This window comes from Schistocerca piceifrons, chromosome 3 (assembly GCF_021461385.2).
Source record: "Schistocerca piceifrons isolate TAMUIC-IGC-003096 chromosome 3, iqSchPice1.1, whole genome shotgun sequence".
Taxonomy (NCBI): Eukaryota; Metazoa; Arthropoda; class Insecta; order Orthoptera; family Acrididae; genus Schistocerca; species Schistocerca piceifrons.
The window spans coordinates 609,166,241-609,194,053 of record NC_060140.1 but is presented as its reverse complement, the minus strand read 5'-3'; the positions used below and the strand labels follow the sequence as shown (position 1 = coordinate 609,194,053).

General features: G+C 42.9%; 1 protein-coding gene across 1 annotated transcript in view; it reads left to right on the top strand.

The window, feature by feature from the left end:
- LOC124788891 overlaps positions 1 to 15,875 on the top strand; it is a 36,260-nt gene extending 20,385 nt beyond the window's left edge. The window contains exon 2 of the mRNA XM_047256172.1: positions 15,607 to 15,875. Coding sequence (XP_047112128.1) covers positions 15,607 to 15,875 — 269 coding nt within the window. The remainder of the gene's footprint in view (positions 1 to 15,606) is intronic.
- Positions 15,876 to 27,813: the final 11,938 nt, after the last annotated feature.

Below are 27,813 nucleotides of genomic sequence, written 5' to 3'. Positions count from 1 at the left end.
TCGCAGGACAGAGCGGATCAGGTTATGGTTGTGGAAAAGTGTCAAGATCAGTTACTGTTAGTTGCACAAAACACACTAACTGTATTTTCCTAAAAACACTTAATCAAACTTGCCCTTAAAAGGATTTAAAACAATACGACGGAAAGCCCGAACATAAGTCGTTACAATTGCTTTAAGGAATACACGCGGATGAAGGCCTCACTAAAAAAAAAAAAAAAAAGGTATTTTACGTAAATACTCGGCTGAAGGCCACACACTAGACATAGAAGTACTGAGGCTTAAGGCCCGGATAACAAGAATTTCCAATAGAGAAGAGAATTTAAAAACGTTTTAGACAAGTGAATTTTCAAATTTTAAGACGGCTGAAGGCCTTATCCTAAAAGTATTTGACATAAATGCTCGGCTGAAGGCCACATACTGAACATAGAACAACTCAAGGCTTAAGGGCTGGATAGCACGGATTTGCAATAGAGTAAAATTCCCCTTTTTCCTTTAAAAAAATTAGTTCAAACACAAAACTTCAAGGTTTTAACTTAAAACGGCTGAAGTCCTTATTTTAAAATTAAAACAAACTAAATTAATAGGCGGCTGAAGGCCTCGCACAGTACTTGAGACAAAAATCACAATCTAAAAACAACAGAACAATGGTGCTCACAAGGGAACCTCCCATCACACTCCCCTCAGATTTAGTTATAAGTTGGCACAGTGGATAGGCCTCAAAAAACTGAACACAGATCGATTGAGAAAACAGGAAGAGCCGGCCGAAGTGGCCGTGCGGTTAAAGGCGCTGCAGTCTGGAACCGCAAGGCCGCTACGGTCGCAGGTTCGAATCCTGCCTCGGGCATGGATGTTTGTGATGTCCTTAGGTTAGTTAGGTTTAACTAGTTCTCAGTTCTAGGGGACTGATGACCACAGCAGTTAAGTCCCATAGTGCTCAGAGCCATTTGAACCAAAACAGGAAGAAGTTATGTGGAACTATGAAAAAATAAGCAAAATATACAAACTGAGTAGTCCATGCCGAAGATAGGCAATATCAAGGCATATATGAACGGAGGAGCGCCGTGGTCCCGTGGTTAGCGTGAGCAGCTGCGGAACGAGAATTCCTTGGTTCAAGATTTCTCTCGAGTGAAAATTTTAATTTATTTTCGGTTTACATGACAAACTCTTATGTTTTCATCACTTTTTTGGGAGTAACTATCACATCCACAAGAAAACCTAAATCGGGCAAGGTAGAAGAATCTTTTTACCCATTCGCGAAGTGTATAAGTTAGGTGGGTCGACAACATATTCCTGTCATGTGACGCACATGCCGTCACCAGTGTCGTATAGAATATATCAGACGTGTTTTCCTGTGGAGGAATCGGTTGACCTATGACCTTGCGATCAAATGTTTTCGGTTCCCATTGGAGAGGCACGTCCTTTCGTCTACTAATCGCACACTACTGCGGTGCGGTCGCAAAACACAGACACTAAATTTATTACAGTGAACAGAGACGTCAATGAACGAACGGACAGATCATAACTTTGCGAAAATAAAGAAAGTAAAATTTTCTCTCGAGGGAAGATTTGAACCCAGGACCTTTCGTTCCGCAGCCGCTCACGCTACCCACAGGACCACGACACTCCTCAGTTCAGTCTATCCTTGATGTTGCCCATCTTGCCCATGGGCTATTCAGTTTGTATATTTTGCTTATTTTTTCATAGTTCCACACAACTTCTTCCTGTTTTCTCGATTGATCTGTGTTCAGTTTTTCAAGGCCTATCCACTGTGCCATCTTATAACTAAATGTGAGGGGGGGTGCGATGGGGAGGTTCCCTTGTCAGAAATGTTCCAAGGGTCGGACTGAGGAGATAACTCTAACGTAAGGTTACATGAGATAGGCAGCCAAGAATAAGATTAAGTCATCAGATGGCAACCCGACCCAGGGACGGCTTAAGGACCGACCAACAACCTAATCAATTCCCTTCCGCTCACGAACGGCACGACAATGGAAAATATCAGCCGAGGACGAAGATACCACCAACACTATGTCTTCAAAATTGGCGTCTAAAAACAACCAAGGCACAATAACCACTCAAAAATATGAACAACACCAAAAGCTGTCTAACTACACGCAGTACGGACAGCATCAACACGGCGAGGAAAAACACACTGCGGAATACTACGCTAATGACCTCGCCGCGGAGACTTCTCGCTGCTCTGTCCCAACCGACCGACTGTCTACTCCAGCACGCACATTGCCATTAAAATAAAGGCTCAGTCGAAATTATGCAAGCTCGACACAGTTCCACGAAAGCACTTCCACGATAACTCAACAATCGTAAAAGCAATCACTGTGGAACAACAAGGACGAATGGCAAGTCGACACAGACAGAGAACCCGAAGCGGTCGGCGCAAAATATACGTCGTCCGGTGAGACGACCGATCGAACGACCAACCAAGGTCGTCCCCACTCAAGTCATGTGCGTCACCAACGGCCGGACGAGTCTTCGCTGTCCGGACCCCACTGTAGCTCCATCCTGACTCAACTCCATGTCCGTTCGGAGCTCGGAGACACGGTGACCCGGGCACACTGGCTCGGTCCCAACCATGCCGAGGTAACACATACCCATTGGCCACCCGACATCTCTGCACAAGGAAGGAACCGACCCGCGTCCAGCAAGATGACCAACGGACGAGGCCCAGAAACGGTCAAAACACCAAATACACGTCGCCCGATGAGACGGCCGACCGAACGACCAACCAACGGCCGTTCCCGCTCCGGTCTCCTTCCGTCTGACAGTGCATGTGTGTCGCCAGCGGTTGGCGAGTGTGCTGGCTGTCCGGACCTCACTAGCGCTGCGTCCCGACTCAGCTCCCTGACACACGACGACCCGGAAATACTAGCGCTCGCTCCAAAGCTAGCACGATAGTGCATTTATCGATAAGCGCTGCTGCTGACACTCACGGGCAAGCAAACCAGCAACTTAGTGACGCCAGTAAACCGAATAAGAAACGAGACGGCGGCACCGCAAAGACAAGCTGTCAAGCAATAAACGGCGAGAACGCGAGCCGCGCTCGGCTCAACAACATGCAATGTGTGGTTTTCATGAGCAATAAAAAGGGCTGAAATGATGTTTATGTTGTATATATGTTTCTCGGGCGAGACGTCGGATGTCATAGTGAAAACTCCACAATATTTCATCAGCGCAACTGGCCGACATCTTCAGGTGCGACGGACACACTGCTAAGGCAAGACTAGAGCCCCCTATTCATGCCAGTCTTAGGCAGGAAGTGCGCATGCGTGGAGGCGCCAAATTCGATGGCCAATAGCGACGATATCAACCGATAGCTGGAAGGACAGCAACGCCACCTCTAGGATTTGAAACCTACGTGTTTTTGGCGATATGTGGAAAACACTTTTGTTATCTGGCCTCACGGCACTGCATTTCTTGAACATGTTAACTCGCTTCATCCAAATATCAAGTTCGCTATGGAGATGGAGAAAAACGGCGAACTTCCATTCCTGGACTTGTTGGTACGGAGAAAAGAAGATGGCGCATTAGGTCACGCAGTGTACCGTAAACCAACACACACGGACTTATACTTACAGGCCACCAGCTGTCACCATCCTTCGCAATGAAGTGTCGTACTTAGGACGTTGGTTCACAGAGTATGAGCCATATCAGACCCATTGGATACAAAGAACGGATACGGATCGAGGGCGAAACGAAGAAAGTAATGAGGTTCAGCAGAAATAAGATCAGTGATAAACTTAACATTGAAACTGGGCCATCGAAGAATTCTACTGCCTTAGAAGCAAAATAAGACGTCGGACGAAGCAAGGAGGGCACAAAAAGCGGATTACCACAGACAAGGAAGGCATTCTTCACCAAAGGAAGAGTACTCGTATGAAATATTGGCCATATCTGTGTGAAAACGGGAAAAGAAGAGAACTGAAGAGTTTCAAATGTGATGTTGAAGAAGTATTTTGAAAATTTGGCGGAGTGATAAGATCAGAAATGATGATACTCTCTGCAGAGTCAGAGAAAAAAGAAACATGTTGAAAACATTTACAATAATTAGTAACAGTATTATTGTAAATGAGTTAAGACATAACTTCAATGGCAGCTGAGTAAGCTGTAGCGCATAAAAATTGTAGGGAAGGTCAGAGATTTAATACATCCAGCATATAATTGAGGATGTAGATTGCAAGTGCTGTACTAAAATGAAGAGGTTAGCCCAGGCGAAGAATCCTTGGCGGGCCGCTTCAAACCAGACGGAAAACTAATGATCCGAATAGATGCCTTCCTCAAGGATTTCTTTTTTTCTATTCTATGAAGACCAGAAATTCTCTGCTACAAACTGGGTGGTCTTCAGAGAAATTATCAAACATAGGCTTAGCAACGCTTTGAGTATCAGATTCGTGGGCAGTTGAACTGCACCTTCTGCACGTAGCCTGTTTGAACATCTTGGTAAAATAAATTACACGTAGCTATTAGCCTGGTACAAGTCTTTGTATTTGTCATCACATTGGCGACTTATTACTCTCGGTTGTTTCCCAGACGGCATCTCATTCGACTTCACGGGAGTGAGCGGAGCACTTTTCAGATTTTTGCACCAGGAAATGTGAGATGGTCAACCGGAACCGAACTGGGGAGCCCACAACGGTAAAAACGAGACCACCAAATTGACCCGCACCATGGTGAAGAGACCAAACTTTTGAGACTTAAAGCTTCGGGTGGAGTATGGTATAAAGCGCCTAGATGTAAGACCACAGTGAAGTCAGACAACTTGGGCACTTCGAATGTCTTTTCAATTACTGCTGCTAAGTCTTCAGGGCTGTATGGCCGTAATCGAAGAAACTTTTCGGTTCCTGACGTTTCGTCCAGAACTGTGCTGGACATCTTTGGAGGTGGTCCTGAAGACGCTGAGTCTTCAGACTGACGAGTCAGATGTCGGAGAGTGACATAAATACCGTGTAAAGCGGGCGTGGTCGAGTTTACTTGTGATCAGCAGAGATAATATTTAAGAAAGAAGAGCCACACAGAAACCGGCAGCAAATTCCATTAGTTTCTACTGCTCTTGCATTTGTAGATTTCGGCTACAAGTAGCCACCTTCAGTGCTTTCGAGTTACAATCCAACAATATCGTGACACTACATCTCACCGTATGATCTTACTCCTCCATAGGAAGAACGAAAACAGTTTCCTTCTCCTTATGCAAGAATGAGATCGTATGATGATATGCACTGCCGCGAGTTAGTTGGATTGTAACTTAAATGCACTGAAGATGACCGTTTGTAGATGAAATCTAGATACGCAAGAGCAATATAAACTAACGGGATTGCGACAGAATGCTGAGTGCCCTCTCCTTCCTTATAGTCTACGGTCACTGTACACAAGCGTTACTTATGGAATCAAAGTTGGTTGAGATAATCTTCGTCAGAGATAAAACTTAAATACTAATTGTCGCCTGTAAGGGAGAATCTGTCGATTCTGCAGAGTCACTGTCCATAAGTGTCGAGTTTCATGGCTTCTTCTGTTCTGTTAAAATTATCACTGTGATTATACAGGGTGGTCCATTGATCGTGACCGCACCAAATATCTCACGAAATAAGCGTCAAACGGAAAAACTACAAGCTTGAAGGGGGAAACCAGATGCCGCTATGGTTGGCACGCTAGATGGCGCTGCCATAAGTCAAACGGATATCAACTGCGTTTTTTTTTTAAATAGGAACCCCCATTTTTTATTACATATTCGTGTAGTACGTAAAGAAATATGAATGTTTTAGTTGGACCACTTTGTTCGCTTTGTGATAGATGGCGCTGTAATAGTCACAAACGTATAAGTACGTGGTATCACGTAACATTCCGCCAGTGCGGACGGTATTTGCTTCGTGATACGCTACCCGCGTTAAAATGGACCGTTTACCAATTGCGGAAAAGGCCGATACCGTGTTGATGTATGGATATTGTGATCAAAATGCCCAAATGGCGTGTGCTGTGTATGCTGCTCTGTAACCTGGACGACATCATCCAAGTGTCCGGACCGTTCGCCGGATAGTTACGTTATTTAAGGAAACAGGAACTGTTCAGCCACATGTGAAACGTCAACCACGACCTGCAACAAATGATGATGCCCAAGTAGGTGTTTTAGCTGCTGTCACGTCTAATCCGCACATCAGTAGCAGACAAATTGCGCGATAATCGGGAATCTCAAAAACGTCGGTGTTGAGAATGCTACATCAACATCGATTGAACCCGTACCATATTTCTATGCACCAGGAATTGCATGGCAACGACTTGGAACGTCGTGTACAGTTCTGCCACTGGGAACAAGAGAAATTACGGGACGATGACACATTTTTTGGACGCATTTCTATTTAGCGACGAAGCGTCATTCACCAACAGCGGTAACGTAAACAGGCATAATATGCACTATTGGGCAACGGAAAATCGACGATGGCTGCGACAAGTGGACCATCAGCGACCTTGGCGGGTTCATGTATGGTGCGGCATTATGGGAGGAAGGATAATTGGCCCCCACTTTATCGATGGCAATCTAAATGGTGCAATGTGTACTGATTTCCTACGTAATGTTCTACCGTTGTTACTACAAGATGTTTCACTGCATGACAGAATGGCGATGTACTTCCAACATGATGGATGTCCGGCACATAGCTCGCGTGCGGTTGAAGCGGTATTGAATAGCATATTTCATGAAAGGTGGATTGGTCGTCGAAGCACCACACCATGGCCAGCACGTTCACCGGATCTGACGTCCCCGGATTTCTTTCTGTGGGGAATTTGAAGGATATTTGCTATCGTGATCCACCGACAACGCCTGACAACATGCGTCAGAGCATTGTCAATGCATGTGCGAACATTACGGAAGGCGAACTACTCGCTATTGAGAGGAATGTCGTTACACTTATTGCAAAATGCATTGAGGTTGACGGACATCATTTTGGGCATTTATTGCATTAATGTGGTATTTACAGGTAATCACGCTGTAACAGCATGCGTTCTCAGAAATGATAAGTTCACAAAGGTACATGTATCACATTGGAACAACCGAAATAAAATGTTCAAACGTACCTATGTTCTGTATTTTAATTTAAAAAACCTACCTGTTACCAACTGTTCTTCTAAAATTGTGAGCTATATGTTTGTCACTATTAACAGTGCCATCTATCACAAAGCGACAAAAGTGGTAACAAATAAAACATTGATATTTCTTTACGTACTACATGAATATGTAATAAAAATGGGGGTCCTATTTTAAAAAACGCAGTTGATATCCGTTTGACTTATAGCAGCGCCATCTAGCGGGCCAACCATAGCGCCATCTGATTTGCCCCTTCAAGCTAGACAAGTTTCGTTCTTTGTAGTTTTTTCGTTTGAAGCTTATTTCGTGAAATATTTGGCCCGGTCACGATCAGTGGACCACCCTGTATATTTCTATGGCTTCTCCACACAGTCTTGGACAATAGCGAGTCATAATAGATAAAATTTTGGTTTCGGAAAACTTCACATAATGATTTCCCGTTTTGCCTGGTCGGATAAGGCTTTTGTGTCCTTTCAGTTTTGTATTCGTGATTCTCTTGCTAGTTACAATGTAGACCTTCCCACGAGTTACGGAATGTGATATAATCCACTTTCTGACGCATGATAACGTTTGTCCTTTACAAATCGGAAGGCGTGATATATTTTCTTAGTTGGTCTAAAGTCGGTCTGATGTCATGCTTCTGTAAAATCTTCCCGACATGATCATTTACTTTTCTGATAAAAGGGAAAGAAACCATTTCCTTCCATCGCAGTGTATTATCGTTTTTCGGCGCAGAACCCTATTAAATTCTTTGCCCGAATGGCCATTCTTCTCGAAATCCTGCCTCAGATGTTTTAATTCGGCGTCCAGGTGTTCCAGCGTGCAAATTCTTTTGGCTCCGTAAACAAGACTTTTGATGCCACCTCTCTCTTTTACAAATGTAGGTTGGAGTGTCTTTTCAAATATCTATCCCTATGTGTCACTATCTCAAAAACCTAATGTTTCAACCTTCCATTAACCTGTCTCATAACGAAAACATCCAAAAAAGATATTGTATCGTCTTTTTCCATCCCCATGCTAAACTGGGTTTTTGTATTTATGCCATAAAATAACAAAACTAACTCTGACACCTGGTCGTGAAAGCCTTCATTGTACAATATATTCTGTTACTGCCTTAACGATGGTTTCTACGTGGTTAACATTTGCACCTTCCCAACACTGTAAAACTTTTTGGTGCCATAAATCCCAGTAACGTCTCTATTGTGGCTTGCCGCACCGTGCAGAGCTCGCTGAAGTATCCACAGGCCTGGCGGTGCTCAACAGCGCACAAATGAGGAACCCCGAATTCGCCATCCTATATCCAGCCATAATAGTGACACGAACCAGGCAGCATGTATACATCTACATCTACGTACATATTCAGGAAACTACTGCACGGTGCTTGGCGGAGTATACCGTGTACCACTACTAGTAATTCCTTTCCTGTTACACTCGCAACTCGAGCGAGCGAAAAATGACTATCTATATGTCTCGGTACGAGCCCTAATTTCTCTGATATTAGATTAGATTACATTAGATTAGATTAGATTTACTTTCATTCCTATTGATCCGTAGTGAGGAAATCCTCCAGGATGTAGAACATGTCAGAAAAACAATAATAAATGACAAATGTTTACAACTAAAACCAATAAGCTAATGTACCTTCCACAGGTACCAAGTGGAATGATCGTCTTTTTTTTAGTGAACACTATATGAAAGGATCATTTTATAGCTCTCATTTACTAAGATCACATTAACGCACTGAACTTAAAATTTAAAAAAATGTTTTTTTATTTGTAAGGTAATAAACATATAATCTAACTACTACAATACTTATTTACAATGACCATTACTGCAGTGAAATGGTGCAGAAGTTTGATTGTACTTTACACACACGCACGCACAAGCACACAAAATCAGTTGGTTCTACTGAGAAATTCATCAATGCAGTAGAAGGAGTTGGCCAGCAATAAATCTTTTCGGCTTCTCTTAAACTGAATTTCATTGGTTGTAAAGCTTTTTATGGCTGCTGGCAAGATATTGAAAATATGTGTTCCTGAATAATGCACTCCTTTTTGTACAAGAGAAAAGGACCTTAAATCCTTGTGATGATAATTCTTATCTCTAGTATGGATTCCATGAACTAAGCTGTTGGTTTGAAAAAGTGGTATATTTTTAATGACAAATTTCGTTAAGGAATAAATATATTGGGAAGCAGTAGTAAGTACCCTTAGTTTCCTAAACAGGCCTCTGCAGGATGTTCATGAGTTCACGCCACATATAACTTTTATTGCACGTTTTTGTGCCTGGTAAACTTAAGCTTGGCTTGATAAAGTACCTCAAAAAATAATCCCATATGACATAATGGAGTAAAAGTAAGCGTAGTATGCCAGATTTTTCATTTTTATATCCCCTATGTCTGACAGAATTCGCATTGCAAATAGAGATTTGTTTAGACGCTTCAGTTGTTCTGTGGTGTGCTCCTCCCAGTTGAATTTATTATCAAGCTGTAATCCCGAGAATTTAACACTGTCCAATTCTTCTATCTGCTTGTCATCATATGTTAGGCATATACTCGTGGGACACCCTGTACAAGTTCTGAATTGCATGTAGCGTGTTTTATCAAAGTTCAGTGACAAAGAGTTGGCTAGGAACCAGTGATTGATGTCCACAAATATTTTATTAGCCAATATTTCTAAGACTACATTTGATTTACTATTTATTGCAATGTTTGTATCATCGGCAAACAAAACAAATTTGGCATCTGGTAATGTTACTGATGAAAGGTCATTGATATACACAAGAAAAAGTAAGGACCCTAAGATGGAACCTTGTGGGACCTCCACATGTAATTAGTTCTGAGTTGGATGATGCCTGATAGCTTAATAAATTTCTCTTTCCTAATAACAGCCTTTGTTTCCTGCCAGAGCTATAAGATTTGAACCATTTTGCAGCATTTTCTGTTACATCATAATACTCTAATTTACTTAAAAGGATATTGTGATTTACACAGTCAGATGCCTTTGACATATCACAAAGTATACCAGTTGACTGAAATTTTTTGTCTAATGAATTAAGTACATTTTCACTGTAAATGTAGATAGCCTTCTCAACATCAGAACCCTTTAGAAATCCAAACTGCGACTTTGACAGTATGTTATTTGTGATGAGATGGTTATAAAGCCGATTGTACATTACCCTTTCTAAAAGGTAATGCTGGAAAAAGTGAAATTGGACGGAAATTTACGCTATTTCCTTATCTCCCTCAGTGGCTTAACTTCAGTATATTTCTACCATTCAGGAAATATTCCACTGATAAACGACTTGTTAAACAGATAGATTAATTTGTTACTTAACTCAGAATTACATTCTTTAATTAACTTTGTTGATATATCAACATACCAACTAGGTGTTTTTGATTTTAAAGATTTTATGATAGACATTATTTCTGCTGGGGTAGTGAGGGTCAAATTCATATTATGGAAGTTACTTGAAATGTCTGATCTGAGGTATTCATGGAGCATCTACAGAACCTGACAACCCCATCTTTTCATTAACAGTTATCAAATGTTTCTTAAAAAGTTCTGCAACTCTATACACATCTATCACCAATGTATCATTTACTCTTAATGCTATTTGTCCCTCTTCATGTCTGGTTCTACCAGTCTCCTCCTTCACTATATCCCATATTGTCTTTATTTTGTTACCTGATATGACTATCTTTTCCTTGTAATATATTTGCTTTGATGTCTGTCTTACAGTCTTCAATATTTTCCAGTATTTCTTGTAATGTGCTATAGCATCAACATCAGAACTGTTTCGGATTGATAGATACAGTTTTCTTTTTGTTTTACAAGATATCTCTATTCCTTGAGTAACCCATGGCTTCTTTGAGACTTTGCTCTAACCTTGGTTAGTTTTGGGGGAAAACAGTTTTCAAATAAGGTAAGCACTTTATTAGTAAAAGTGTTATATTTTTCATTCATGCCATGAGCACTGTAAACATCACTCCAGTGAATGTCTCTGAGGAATGTTCTAAAATAATCAATTTTTAACTTATTGATTACTCTCTTGAGTTCAGATTTAACTGATTATATCCTGTTCAGCATTGACATTTAACAGAAGGAACTGCATGTTATGGTCTGAGAGGTCATTGACTATTGGTTTTGTAATTTAATTTTGTTCATTGGACTTTTCTATAAAGATATTATCAATGGCTGTTTGTGAGCAATTGACTACCCTAGTTGGGAACTTTACAGTGGCAATTAAGTTGAATGATAGTGTTTCTAACTCAAATGAGTTCTTATTGGGAGAGTCTTTAAGGAAATCTACATTGAAGTCACCACCAGCCACTATTAATTTGTTGTTGGTTGTTAAATGGGCCAGTACAGCTTCAAGGTGGCTTATGAACAAATTAAAATTACCTGCAAGTGCTCGATATACACTTAATAATATGAAGGATTTTTTATGAAATTCTACTTCTGTTGCACATGCTGTTCGCAACTAAATTTATGGATGTCTATGTTCTTAAATTTATGACAATTACTGATGAATGTGACAACTCCTCCAGTCACCATTTCTGCTCTACAAAAGCGAAATGCTAACCTAAATCCTGTACCACTTAAAAGTACTGTACCAGTGATCACATGATGTTCAGAGAGGCAGATTATGTCAGCTGGGTTTGAGGACTGTAATTCATCTATGCAGACAATTAATTCATTAATTTTATTTCTCAGTCCTCGAATTATGTGATGCAATACAGATAGCTGACATTTCACACTGGGTGAGTTAAAACTGGGTAGATTTGAAATTTCTGCTGATCGTTGAAAATTTTTAACCAACAGCTGTTTATGTTGACATAATAAGCTAGATTTATGTCTTTTGGTTTCTTTCTCAAACTGAAGGTTTGCCTCAATCCTAACCTCTCTTAAAACTTGGTTTCTTTCTGTCCTCCCTGCCCTAAAAAAGGGTATTTTCTGAACCCTATAACCACTGGTATTTTATCATTCATGACTGTGCCTCCGCCCCCCCCCCCCCTCCCTTTAACTTTCCTGCTATTTTCCCAGTCAGTTTACCCTTCCCTTTCCTGTTGAGGTGAAGGCCGTGCCAAGTATAGTCCCACCTATGGAGAGAATCAACAGGAACCACACCAATCTGTGACCCTGCACCCGTCATAAGTAGCCATTCCAACTCCACATTAACTCTCCTGACAGAAGAGTTCAAATGAGGTCGATCTTGGCGCCCAAGAACAGATACAAACTCAACACTAGTATGCTTCGATGCTGACGCAATCTTTGCCAGGTCACACTCTATACTGTACCCAGGATCTCTGTCAATACGGTTATGTGGCCCACCCACTATAACCACGGTGTCTTCCTTAGTGAAATCTTTGCAAAGTGATCCTAAATCCTCTGTCACCTGCTCCAGACCAGCCCTAGGTTTAAAAAAATTGGTGACCTGGTATTCTGATCCTGGTTCATCCTGCAAAATTTGGCGATCACCTCTTCCATGGGAACTCCCTAACAACAACACTGTCTTTCTCTTTACTGATTTACCTACATTCTTACTGTTGTGGTTGGCAGGAGAGCCAACACCGTGTTACTAGAGGAGCCGAAAGGCACGCGTTTTAGTTCACGCAGGCTGGCGTGAGGTCTGGAACAGGACAAGGAAATTAGAATTTAGAAAAAACGGACGTAACTGGTGGAATACTTAACTTTAATCCATTAATGGTGAACGTCGCTCTTGGCGGTACATGATTCACAGTATCAATAGTAACTGGTAATAGCGCTTTGCTAGGTCGTAGCAAATGACGTAGCTGAAGGCTATGCTAACTATCGTCTCGGCAAATGAGAGCGTATTTTGTCAGTGAACCATCGCTAGCAAAGTCGGTTGTACAACTGGGGCGAGTGCTAGGAAGTCTCTCTAGACCTGCCGTGTGGCGGCGCTCGGTCTGCAATCACTGATAGTGGCGACACGCGGGTCCGGCGTATACCAACGGACCGCGGCCGATTTAAAGGCTACCAGCTAGCAAGTGTGGTGTCTGGCGGTGACACCACACTTACTTTTCAATTTTCTGCTGAAAGTTTGTTATGCCCTGTTGATACCTGCAACTGCTTGAGGCTTACCATCTTACAACTGAAGCAACAGGTGAAATCTATTTTCCACAGTCACCACGAAGCTGTCAGACAAAGTTCTAGGCCTGTTCCTCCTGTTGCCTGTTGCCACTTCCCACTTCTCTTTACCCTTCTCCCTCCTTAACCTGTCAAGATCTCCCCTAGCCTTGTCTAACTCAGCCTGAAGGGAGGCAATTTTCCCCTCCTGTTCTAGTATCTTTCTATCTCTACTACATATCCTACAAAACCACTGATGAGTCTCATTTACTTCCCCTACTCCCACGCCACTACAGTCACCCACATGGAAAAAACTACAGCACCCGTGGTCTTTACGCGAAATTTTCCCCTCCTGTTCTAGTATCTTTCTATCTCTACTACATATCCTACAAAACCACTGATGAGTCTCATTTACTTCCCCTACTCCCACGCCACTACAGTCACCCACATGGAAAAAACTACAGCACCCGTGGTCTTTACGCGAAATATACGTTGGCGGCAGTACAATCGTTCTGCAGTCAACTTCAAATGCCGGTTTTCTAAATTTTTTTCAATAGCATTCCTCGAAAAGAACGTCCCCATCCATCCAAGGATTCCCGTTTGACTTCTTGAAGGATATCCGTAACACATGCATATTGTTCGAACCTACCGGTAAAAAGTCTAGCAGCTTGTTTCTGAACTGCTTGGATGTTTTCCTTTAATCCGTTCTGGTACGGATCCCAAAGACTCCAGCAGTACTCAAGAATCAGTCGCACTATTGTCCCATATGCAGTATACTTTACACATGAACCACACGTTCCTAAAATTCTCCCTATAAACCGAAGTCGACAATTCACCCTCCCAACAACAACCCTTTCATGTTCGTTTTCTTTCATATCTCTTTGCAACGTTACGCCCAAATATTTAAAAGACTTGTCTCTGTCAAGCAGCTCACTACTAATGCTGTGTTCGAACATTACAGATTTTTTTCCCTACACATCTGCATTATCTTACATTTTTCTACATTTAAAAATAGATGCCATTCATCACAGCTACTAGAATTTTGGACTGATAACCAAGAAGTTTTGTCCATTTAATGTACAAACCAATCAACTGACTAGAATTTTTCTCTAAGTAATCTTGTAAGCCACGGATGCGGTGAGCGTTACCCCTTTCCATTTGTTTAAAGGAGATGTAAATGTTTTGGTTGCCGTAACATCTCACACTCGGTGATAAAATTTGTAATGAATAGTGCCGGCGTCCATATAAAATAATGCGAGGAATGGTCAACAAATAATGGAACACTTTTTTCTCCGCCATTTCGGTTGAAAAAATGTGAAATTTGTTGTGGGACATCGTGGAATATTACCGCTTCAGCCCCCATAGTTCCATGAAGTTTCGACAGGTGGCGGCGCTATACGTAGCCTTCAATTTTGTGTCTGTTACGGAGGTGCGTTTGAGGTAGAGAGCTGTTATTGAGTTTCTCTTGACGAAAGACCAGAGCATCGTAGATATTCATAGGCGCTCGCAGAATGTCTACGGAGACCTGAGTGTGAACGAAAGCACAATAAGTCGCTGGGACAAGCATTGTCACCATTGCAACAAGGTCGTGCAAACCTGTGCGATCTCCTGCGTGCCGACCAGCTGCTCACAGTTGTGCAACCGTCAGGAAATTGAAAAGACTTCAACGTGTTCGTCGCCACAAAAATGAAAGCAAACTTCTCCTTACCCGTGACAACGCATAGGCTAACACTATTCTGTGCACCAGAGAGGAAGTCGCAATATTTCATTGGACTGTTCTCCTTCATCCACCCTACAGCTCGGATCTCGCACCTTCCGTCTTCCACCCGTTTGGCCCAATGAGGGATGCACTCCGCGGGAAGCGGTACGTGGACGATGGGAAAGTTACTGAAGCAGCAAGACGTTGGCTGCGACTTCGAGCAGTAGAGTCGTACCATGCGGGCATACAGGACCTCCCAGAAAGGTGACGTAAGATCATCGCATTGAACGGAGATTATGTTGAAAACTAGAGTTTTGTAGCCAAAAGAGTGGGAAGAATATAGAGTATTGGAATCCTGAATAAAACCACATGCTTTCAGAAAAAAATGTGTGTCATTACTTATTGAACGCCCCTCGACCATTCGTAGAAAAGTTGATACTCCAGACTGCCATCGTATGTCCACACCATTGGCTGTCGGGAATGTTTAGTTGCAAAGAAAGATGTCTTCATGTCTCACCTTTGTCGGCAGCCGTCCAAAAGGAAATGAAAATGATCGAAAAGTCGACTAGGGACGTTCAGGAAATGTGACCTAATGCAGCAGGAAGAAGAAGAAGAAAAAGGTGTGACTCACGTACGCGGCTGCAGTTTTCAGGACTCCCCTTTCCCTCCAAAAAACTACGTTCGCTACAAAGATATTCACTTTGGGCAACGCAGCATCTGACGTGCAGGATCGTACGGCGCCAGCAGATGGCACGCGTGCTCGACGCGTCACGTGTGGAGGCGCCTGCGTGTGTGCGTGCCGGCTCGCGTACGTGCGTGCACGCGGCTGCGCGAACCGGGCGGCGCGTGGCCGACGCGCCCGTTTCCGGGCCGCCGCGCCGCCCGTAACAAAACCCGGGCCGGCGGCGAACTCCGAGGTCGCGCGCTGCGGGCACCGCTGCTGGCTCGTCGTGCCGCGCTGTGCTTGCCTGGGCTGCGGGGAAGCGTGTGGGCGTAGCGCACGTCGTAATACGCTGCTTAAATACGTAGACAGCCGCGGTAGGCGTGTATTCAGAAAAAATCTTGCTGCGTTCAGTACTGCGTCATTATCAAAAATAACTAGCTGAGTACCTGGTGTTGCTAGCTATATATTTATTCCAACTTTCATTAGTCCACCTGCTCCTTCCCTCTCTTTGACAACCTCCTCCTTCCCCCTCTATATCCATCTCTTCCTTCCCCCCTCTCTATCCATACCCTCCTGCCCCATCTATTCCTCCCACCATATGCTCCTCTCTCTCTTTCTGTCCATCTCTTCCTTCGCCCTCTCTCTCTCTCTTCTTTTCCTCCTCTTTCCTTCTCTGTTCATCTGTCCATTTCCTACTCCCCCCCCCTCTCTCTCTGTCCATCTCCTCTTACAACTACATTTGGAGTCAACAAATTTCTGTTCTTTAGAAACACATTCCTACCCATTGCCATTATACATTTTATATCCTCTCTACTTCGGCCACTGTAAACTATCTTATGGCCCAAACAGCAAAACTCATCTACTACTTTTAGTTCCTAGTTTCCTAATTTAATTCTTTCAGCATCGTCTGATTTCACTCCGCTATGTTTCATTACTCTTCTTTTGCTTTTATTGAGTTCGTCTTATATCCCTTATTATTTTTTTCAAAATATTGTGCATTCCATTTAACTGCTCTCCAAGACCTTTACTGTCTGTGATAGAATTACAATGTCATCGGCGAACCATAAAGTTTTTACTTCTTCTCCCTGAATTTTAATTCCTTCTCCACACTTTTCTTTGGTTTTCTTTACTGCTTGTTAATGTACAGACTGAACAACACTGGGCATAGGCTACAACCCTGTCTCACTCACTACTCAACCACTGATTTCCTTTCATGCCCCTCGACTCGTAACTGTCTACTGGTTTCTGCGTTAGTTTTAAATAGCGGTTTGCTCCCTGTGTTTTACCCCTGCTACCTTGAGAATTTCAAAGAGAATATTCCAGTTGACATTGTCAAAACCTCTCTCTAAGTCTACAAATGTTAGGAGCGTAGGTTTGCCTTTCCTTAACCTATCTTCTAAGTGAATTCGAAGGGTCAGTACTACCTATTGTGTTCCTACATTCCTCCGAAAACCAAACTGACATTTCCTGAGGTCGGCTTCTGCCAGTTTTTCCATTCATCAATAAAGAATTCGTGTTAGTATTTTGCAGTCATGATTTATTAAATCGATTGTTCGGTAATATTCACATCTGGCAGCACCTGATTTCCAAGGAGCTGCAACTATTACATTCCTCTTGAAGTCTAAGGCTGCGTCCACACTGCCGGCCGGGCCGAGCCGAGCCTGGCTGGGCCGCCGCCCGCTTCGATATCAAACACATGGTTTCGAATTGCGGTGTTCGCACTGGCGGCTGGGCCGCGCCGACACGGCGTGAGCCTCCCGGAGCCGAGCCGGCGACATCCCGAGTGTTTAATATTGCCGGCGCGAGCCGACCGCAGGCGCGAGCCTGTGGAGCAGCACTACAGCTTCTGCAGTACACGCATCACACGTCTCCCTTCTGCTTTCATCACAAGTGTGACTGCACACGTCTTTTATTTTAAGATGTTACCTCACATTTCACAACCAGTGAGGAAAAATTACGTTTATTATAATGATACATGCGAAATTACTTTTATTTCATTTATTTAATCTACCATATTTACATGCATTAACAACAATAGCTTGCCAGCGATCGCGGCATTGCCGCCACTGAATAGTTCGCATTTACTTGTAAACGGAGACAGATATGAGTGTCACTGAGGGACGGAAATGTGTCCCCACCAGATGATAATGCATTGTAAAGTCATGCTGTGGCAGTTCCTTATCAGTGGAAATACAACCACTGAGTCAAAGGGCATATCTCAAAACTCTTCGCCTATCAATCTGTCTATCTTACAAGGTAATGAAAAGAACTCTGTGAGGTCATCAGTGGCTCCACATGTTGAACCATCACCACTGCCAAACGCTGCATCATGAAGAAAAAAGAAGAAAAAAGTTGGAAAATTCTGAAGGAGTATTTCTGCGATTCTTCGTTGAAGGCACAGCAAGACATTACCCAAAATGACGAAGCTAATTACTTCCTAATGATTCTCAGGAGTCCCATAAACTCTCTTCCCCTCAGAGGCAAGCGTTTGTGAAATTTAAAATACAAAAGCATGACTACAATTAATTGGAGGTAGTGAATGCTGTACAAAGTTCTACTGCAAACCAAAAAGTGTGTACTAACGAATCTTACCTTATCGTTATACACAATTTTTCTTCTGCTGTTATACTTCTACGAAAATTTGTGTTCTGTTTAGAAATTTTGTATTGAATGTTCTGCAGCACATACTGAAATGTATTATGATTCATTCTGTAATTTGAATAAAATTTTTCAGGATAGTTTTTAAGTTCTTCATATAAAGAAAAAAACTCTCCTAAATGTCTGTCGCTAATTATGGAATGAATCCATAACCTCCTAGTTCTTCTGTACTTCAAAACTCGACGAGTTACTGCAGAGTCAAAACAATACCAATAAAATAGTGAAGACATTGTTCTACACGACAGCACAGACTAGCTAAAGGCGAGCAACTTTTGACTGCAGCTGCGTTTTCTACTTACTTGCTCGTCAGCAGTCGAAGGGTGGGGATATTTTTAAATTTATTTATTTGGCTTCCCGCCAGCCATTTAGCCAAAGAGTGGGGACTACCTTGACAGTGCAGCGCAGCCCGCCAAGGAAGAAAAAAAAAAAAAAAAAAACAATGAAACGCACATCTGTGCCGAACTACAGTAGTTTCATTAACTCTCCATTATTTTTTCTGTCAAAGTAGACAACGAGACTACAGAATTGCGCTTCAGTTATCTTTTAGTTCGAAATACGAAATGTACGTCATACTAATTGTAGGATGTTGTTCACAAATAATTGTTTGTCTTTTGTGATGCAACGTGTGGCCAATTATAAAAGCACAGCAGATGATTGTCCAGTAGCCGAGGGAAAAATTCTTATACGTTTGGATTTATCTAGACAATGAGACCATTAAAAAAATAAGAGGGACCGGCACTAGGTCTGCGCTGATCACTAGTAATTAGTTTTTTTCTGTCCTGCATTATATGACTACACTAAACCAAGCTGTAACCGCGCGAACTCCGTGGCTTGCGGACGCGGCACTGACGCCACTGAATAGCTCGCATTACTTGAGACCAGAGACAGATATCAGTATCATTATCATTTCAAAAACTTTTTGGTACCTTTAGCTACATTTCATTCCCAACAATGTATGGTCTAAAACTGATCTAACAGTAAGCTACCCGCTACATAACTTTTTCACTACAAGATTTGTAAATCAAGTGCACAACGTTGACAAATAGCATCATTTCACAATGACTGGTAAGAAATATGGAAAGATAAATGATTCAATACGAAGCTAAGATGTTGCACTACCACGTGTACAAAAATCAGATTCTTTAGCCGCATACTTTCTTCAAAATCGGTTGGGAAGCGTTACGAAACTAAGAAACCACGCGAAACGAAAAGTAGACTTTTTCTTTTTTCACGACGTAAGTAACGCTTTTAAGGAAACAATAAGTTCATAAAACGATGTGGCGAAGTCTTATATAGCGCTAAGAATTTTTAAAACATGAAAATCGGAGAAGTGGACTTTCCCCCATTTCGCCGTCCCGGCTCGGCGCGGCGCGCAATGTGAATGCACTACTCGTCGGCCTGAGCTAGGCACGAGCCGAGCCAGTACGCGTCAGCCCGGCCCGGCCCGGCCCGGCCGGCAGTGTGAACGCAGCCGGATATTTCGCCTGTCTCATACATCTTACACATCAGATGGAAGAGTTTTGTAGAGGCTGATTCTCCCATGGATATCAGTAGTTCTGACAGAATATCGTCTAATGCTGGGGCCTTGTTTGCACTTAGGTCTTTCAGTGCTCTGTCAAAATCTCCTCGCAGCATTGCAGCTTCCATCTCTTCTTCATCTACAGTCTCTTCCATTTCTATAATATTGCCTTCAAGTGCATCTCCCTTGTATAGGCCCTCCATATGCTCGTTCCACCTTTCAGCTGTTCCTTCTTTGCTTAGTTCTGGTTTTCCATTTGAGTTCTTGTTATTCATACAACTGCTGCTCCTTTTTACAAAGGCCTCTTTAATTTTCCTGTGGGCGTTATCTATCTTTTCTCTAGTGGAATATACTCTAAATCCTTACATTTGTCCTCGAGCCACTACGCCTTGTCCTTTTCCGCATTTGACCCCCTGCCGCCTTCACTATTTCATTCCTCAGAGCTACCCATTCGTCTTCTACTGTATTCCTTTCCGCTGTTCTAGTCAATCATTGCCTAATGCTCCAACTGAAACTCTCAACACCCTCCGGTTCTTTCAACTTATCAAGGTACCATCTCAATGTCCTACGTTTTTTGCAATTTCTTCAGTGATCAGAATCCAATTCTGCACCTGTAAATGTCTTACAATTTAAAATCTGGTTCCTAAATCTCTGTCCAACCATTATACAGCTCTGAAGCCTTCCGGTGTCTCAAGGTCTCTTCCATGTATGCAGCTTTGTTTCATGATTCTCAAACCAAATGTTAGGAATGATTAAATTATACTCTATGCAAAATCGTATCAAGAGGCTTCCCCTTTCATTCCCATATAAACGTAACATTTAAAAAGCATTCTCCCGGATATTTATGGAATATATAAAAATGACATTCAGTTGATTTAAAAAACTGTAGTAGCAATAAACTCAAAATTTTGACAGTGTCGCAGTTTATGCAATAAAAAATCGAATGTGCACTTACCATTGTCGATATTTCACTTATCACTGTGATCGTGGCACAGGATATAGTTATGCCAGCGATTAAACAAAGAGGAGGGGAGGGGAGCGGGGGTATTACTTTCAGTCATTTTCGAATGTGTTCCGGAAAGTTAGCCTGTTATTTTTTTCTCAGTTAGCGGTCTTTTCCTTATTCAGCTTCCTGTATTTTGATGATCCTATCCATGGAATCTCGAACAGTGTAGGATTTGTTGTTGGTAGCAAACATGGGCAGTCTCTTAACAGGCACCTTCAGCTGTTGGAACGATCTCCAGGTCGGTCAGCATGCAAGCATAACCACGTGGCCAAGGAACTGTGCAGTATTTTATGTTAAAAACGGTTCGTAATTTTCTAGAAATACTTACCATTTTCGAGACTTCTTTGCTTTCCAAATGTTAGCCGAGAAATCTGGAATCTGATAAATGTAAAAACAAAAACACTGTTTCTAAAATGTTGTTTGGATTGGAGTGTTGGATCCTCCGATACAAGGCGGTCACACGATTCTTCATCGCTGACGTCAGAGAAGCAGGAGGTATGAGCCAGTCGGATGAATAAAACCAGCGCATTAAGATGGGCGAACGTGGAGACGTGACTGAATGACAGAAACGAGCCATCGCGATTGGACGTGCCCTTGATATCATAGTGAGTGAAGTTGTCCGATTTATTGGTGTGTCAACGTGGACTGTCCAGCATGTCTCCAAGGAATGGTGTACTAGTAGCAGCCAAGTAACACGGAGTAGCAAGAGAAGAAAGGAAGTGTAGGGTTTAACGTCCGGTCGACATCGAGGTAATTAGAGACGGAGTACAAGCTCAGATTGTTTCAAGGATGGGGAAGGAAATTGGTCCTTTCAAAGGAACCATCTGGACACTTACGTGCGGCGATCTACGGAAATCGCGGAAAACCGAAGTCAGAGTGCCTGGGCGTTGATTCGAACCGTCCTCCTCCCGAATGGGAGTCGTGTGCTCACCACTGTGCCAGCTTGCTCGCCGCGGCGTTAAGATTATGGTCGTAAAAGTATGCTAACCGACAGCGATAGAAGAGGACTGTCACGCCTCGTTGCACCGTACAGCACAAAAACTGGTCAGTAGCTGACAGAGACGTACAGCATGGTCCAGAAAGTCCCAGTTTTGCCTCTTTTAAAATGTTGCAAGGTGTCGAGCGCAGTGATGATCCAATGGACGTTTAGCCTGCAGGGTGTAGCGGGTGCTATTCAGGCCGGCGATGATTCTAGGGTGGTTTGGGGTGTTTTTCGTACCTTAAATTGGGGTCACTCATTCAGGTAGTCTTGAACAAGAACTGGGCTGTTTACTTCAACATTCCTGTACATGTTCATGATGAGAATGTTTTGGACACTCCCGTCATCCAAGACGACGACAGCCATGTTCACAGGGCTGTATGTACGTTCATCAGTTGACGGACGATCGGAAACACTGTCGCAGGTTATTTGCATAGACGGCTGAAACGTAGCTATCAACAGCCCCGCAGTTTGTTAACTCTATGAATATAATCTTCAATAACTGGCTTCAGGTGGATATGGTGTACATGAAGGAACTTGTGCATTCTCTTCCTTCCTGATTTGAGGACATTATGAAGGCTAGATCTGTTGTTACACAGCGTTAACTTCATGTCCCCTGTGGTAACTAAATTTTTGGTCGGTGTGCTTATCGAAATAACAAAATAAATGACATTTCGGCCGCGTTGCAACAGTCTTCCTTAGGATGTGGACTGCCACTGCTTGAAGAAAGCAACTGCAGCTCGGTCGAAACATCGGTCGTTTTATTATGGTAAGTATTTCGTACGTTATTTCGTATGACTACGAGGCAGAAAAAAGTAAACAAAGGGGTCATTAGGAAAGAGGCGTGTAGTAAGCTACTGGTCGTCATCAAACTGGAAGGTAATTATATGTTTGCTCCCATAATGTTCCACCTTACTGCCCTTACCTTTTCTTGTATTTATTAACAAACCTTCGATCAGTAATAATACCAAATAGTAAATTGTTTTGTGTGTAGATTGTATGAACATTTTAATAAACAGCAAATAAATTTTAGTCTCAGAAAGAGTGATTAATTAAATTTTCATGGACATTAATAAATGGTTCTTAGCCAGTTCTATGTCGCTACTACGACGCGACAATTTTTCCCAAACTACCCCACAACTGATGTAAAATCCAGAACAAAAAGACAAATCAAATAAGAATAATTAATCCCCACTGACAAATGAAAGATGTAACTGTATAAGTGATTGCCTATACTCAACTAATGTAGATTATGATTTCCTATACCGAATCACCTAAATAAGTAGCCTCCATGAAGGCATCTTGCAGTGAGCTGCAAGCGAGTGAGCGGACGCGGTAGGTCATAAAGCCGGCGAGGGAAACAGCCTTCAGTCAAATTCGCAGAAAGCCTGGAAGCTTGTCAGACTGGCCTGGCTTTGAGGCAGACGGCCCTCGGCGCCGGACGCAAAAGACACACTACAGATTATATCTCCAAGTTATGCCGCGAGAACAGAGTGCGTGGAACGGGGGCCCGTGGCGTTTTTGGCAGTGGCCCAGAGGTACACACTGTGGACAGGTCAGTAGAAAGTCACGTTTCATCGAAATACACGGACCGATAAAGATAACATAGGAGTGGAAGGAAGGACAGCAAAGTGTAGGACGCCTTTGAAGAGTGTGGTATACTTCCTCCGAGCTCAGGCCGTGCAAGACAAAATATTTAATGCAGTGTGAAAACCGCTGTGATTGAGTAACATAAAGAATTTAGAACTCAGAGAGTGATACACACTGCTGTACTTAAAGAGGTCCACGTCGCTGGCTGCGGACACAGACAGAAAAAAGGCTAGATCACTGTTTTTCATCGCTAAGTGTTACGAAGCGTGTTACTGGTTAACCGCCTGAAATGAGAGTAAGGGAAGAAGGCAGACATCTTTTGAGACAACTTCTCACTCTTCGGCAGGCAGAATATTTATCGTTCAGCCAGTGAGAAAAATATAGAGCCAAGTCTTCCTTGTAGGAAGCAGATGGTACAAAATTACTCTGCACCCAGGAGCATTCACGGAACGATCTTTGATGAGGGTCTCCCCAGCCAGGCACCTCTTCGAGCAGACTTGACGAGCAGGCGACTTACGTAGTTTTCCAGCTGATTTGAACTTAGACACAGATGCAAGTTGTTACAACAAAACCAGCAACTGATTTTGCAGTCACTTCAGCCTCCGTCTGCAGATTAACATGGTGATATTTAGCTGCAACAGCGGGAAGAACCGTAGCAAAGTCGAGTCTTTTTTACCTATGTACAGTAATTTTGAAGCTTCTTTGTAAAGACTTGCCCGCAACTGAAGGTTCAACTTACTTTGTGACCATAGATGCAAACTCATACTCTTCTGTGGCACTTCCTGTCTCGAAACACTAACCGTCTGACAATCACTATGCGACGTAGGCAATATTGTTGTCTATCCAGGTAACCATTCATCTAATCACGTTACAGATTCCTTGTCCAGACCTGCTAATCCATTAGCTTATCATTGTCGACCTTTGTCAAACAATTTACCATCCATTTTAATGTAATAAACTGAGATAATTGTGATTCTTATTTATTTTCGTAGTGTTACGACTTCTGCACCACTTGTTAGCACCATACACAGTGGCTGCACCAAAGACTGAGACGGCGTGGAGTTTACAATTATTTATTGAACTTTCTTTACAATTTCTCCCTCGTCGTCGCTGCCCAGTCCTGCGCATCCCTCCGCCTCGTTGCTGCTGTGTAGATTCTCCGACAATGCACGCAACGCGCGCCGCTAATCGCACTCGGGAGCCTCAGGCCACCAGTGCTCCGCTGAAGCCAGGATGCCCTGCGGTTGAGATGAACTCGTCGCCACCTGGCGCCCCAGTATGGCACGCCCACGGAGCCTCATCGCCGTGAGGTCAGCTGCCGACGCCTGCTGCACCGGCGGCTGGGAAGCCGTCAGTCGCGATGTCCGCGAGGTCCCGTCATGGGCGGACCACGCGCCATGGCGCCAGGTTGCCATGAAGTCCGGGCGTCAATCCTCGGCGGCGCCTGTGACCAAGACCGCGCTGCGGCCGGTCCTGCTGGAAGTTCTCGCTGTAGTTAGTCAGCCATGGTGCCGACCGAACTCGGGCCGACCTCCAGAGCTGAAGTTGACATCTGGAGGCGAACGGATGACTCCTGTGAGCTGGAACAGACTTCCGGAATCGCTACCTACAAAGACTGAACATTCAGACACAGACCACGTCCATCTTCAGATAGGAACTGCTTCCTAATGGCTTCTGTCTGTTGCTGCCTGCGCTCCACTAAACAGGAGGACGTTTTTTACCCTCGGTGGTAGATTTTTGTTATTACTCCTACAGTACATTGCAGCGTAACTTAGCGTGCTGGCCTCACTTCCCCTTACTCAGCACTCTCCAGGCTTCGCTCGGCACTCGGTCTGTGTGTCTACTTGCGTCAGCCTGTGGGTAGACTGCTGCTGTCAGCAAGGCTATCTGTGCTTGCCTACTTCGCAACGCCTCGGTCGCCGGCGTACCTCTGTTTTGCCATTCTCCACTGCGTGGAGCAATACTTACTACATGTGGCCGCAGCAGTAGGTAGCATATTCCTTAATCATTATTTTGGTGGGCAACAATCTAATTATGTCAGATAAACAGGACCATCTTCAGTTATATAACTAACATTGCATGCATCCTCCACCTTTGACCACTTCTACTAAGCTTAGAAAAGATATCTTTTACGCAGTTCCGAGCTTGTAAGAGATTCCCTCTCAGTATTTGTATAAAACATGCAACAAGCAGATGGAAGAAGCTGGCTGTGTCAAATCGTTGGGTAACAAATTAATAATAAATTCAGTTGGGAGGAACATACTACAACACTGTTTTATTTGCAAACTTAGATGGTGTGAAGGTAAAAAAAAGCTGGTATACTTCGCTTACTATCGTTCATGATGTCATACAAATACAGTTTTTGAGATAACTCTATAAGACAAGCTAAGGTTTTCAAAGTCCAATAGCGTGTAATACGAATGGACGTGAATTCAAGAAAGTCCTGCACGGGAATGTTTTAAGAATCTGGTGACACTAACCACTGCTCCCCAATATATTTAGTCCTCGTGTAATTTTTCACATATAATATCTCTTTTTTTTTTTAGACCAACAGGTCAGTTCAAGGAGTCAGTATTATAAATATGAATAAATTACATAAAGATTTAAAATCACTTGCTTTGATCTAGGAAGTTATCCATTACTCGAGAATACCCATTTTCAATAACTTACAAGCAGCCATAATACAATTAGCAACTAACAAACTTCAGTTTAAGAGGAGCCTAATATCTCAGATGAGAAGTCAGTAATAATCAAAGAAGGAAAGACTGAAAGATGGAAGATATATGCAGAAGAACTATGTAAGAGAAATTAAGACATTATCATGAAGATGGAAAAGGAAGTAGACGAATATGGAACAGGATATATGGTACTGTGAGGTAAATTTAACAGAGCGTTGAAAGACTTAAGTTGAAACAAGGCACCCGTCGTGGACGAGAATTATTGATTCAGGGCGAGATCCACTCATGACAAAACTATTCCACCTGGCATGCAAGATGCGCTAAAGAGGTGAAATATCCTCCAACTTCAAAAATAATTTAATAATTCCTGTTCCAAAGAAGACAGAAGCTGACAGGTGTGTTATTACCGAAGCATCTGTTTAATAATTCACGGTGTCACAATACTAACATGCACTATTTACAGAACAGTGGAAACACTCGTAGAATTGTCCTCATGGAAGATCAGTTTGGGTTTCCCAGAGAAACATACGAGAGCTACTTTTTTTCCAAGGTCCGATAGGTCACAAATGGAAATCATTGTAAAAATTTTTCTTTTTTATTTCCAACAATCAGGTACACCTTCCAGCCACTTCTCTACGTAGTCGCCGCTCCGACTTAGACATTCGTCGTAGTATGACACAAACTTCCCAATACCCTCTTCGTAGTAGGCAGGTGACTATGTTTTCCGCCATTTCTCTACACCCGTCTGTAGCTCATTATCTGTGCCAAAATTCTGAGAAAAGATATGAAAATCAGAGGTAGCTAGTCTGAACTGTATGGTGGATGATCACACATTTCCAGTTGAAAACGGTGCGGGAGCTTTGTTGCAGTGTGCAGCCGTGCATTGTCATGAGAAGGACGCCTGGCGACATTCCTCTTCACTTGTTCTAAATCGCCCTTCGTAGACGATTTTCTCGAATCCCCTGATCTAATCGTTGAATTAGGTCATCGACTGACACGCACTTCCCTGACCGCCTGCACCATGAACGTCTGTATACCACAAAGTTCTTACACCATGATGGCAGATTGCTGTCACTCATGACAGTTCCGTTATGTGGGCTGCGTGGAAATCAGGCGGAACCCCTCAGTACGAAAAAAGTCGAATGACAGCACACACTTTACACTTGGAGGGAGACAATTGGTTTAGGCATCTTCGGTTGCTCACTGTGCGCTCAGAACTGAAAAGTGCGACGTGACTCGATCGACGGGCGTACTAGAGACACTGCCCAACACTTCTGTAGAAAACTTCATCGGATTTTCATTGTTGTTTCAATTTCGAGACTGATCAGATAATGAAAAAAAAAAAAAAAAAAAAAACCAGCCGTCGCAGGAACACGCGAGGCAATACTGTCCCCACAACTTTTTTAGAAGATTTGTTAATGCAAACCTACGTTTATAGCATTTGTAGTCGCAGATGATGTTTTTGGCAATATTGACTAGAATACACCCTCTGAAATTCTGAAGCTAGTAGGGATAAAATACAGGGAGCGAAAGTTATTTACAACTTGCACAGAAACCGTACTACAGTTAAAAGAGTTCAGGGATCTGAAAGGTGAACCGTACTTGAGATAGGACTGAGATACACTTGTAGCCTATCCCTGAAGTCATATACTCTATATGTTGAGTAAGTCCTGAAAAATGTTGAGTAGAAATTGGAAACAGAAGTTCAGTGAGTAGGAGTTAAAGCTTTAAGGTTTGCCAATGACACTGTAATTCTATCAGAGATGGGGAAAGGCCTTGGAAGAGCAACTGAGAGGAATAGGTAGTAAACTGTAAAGATGTTACACGATGAACATCAACAA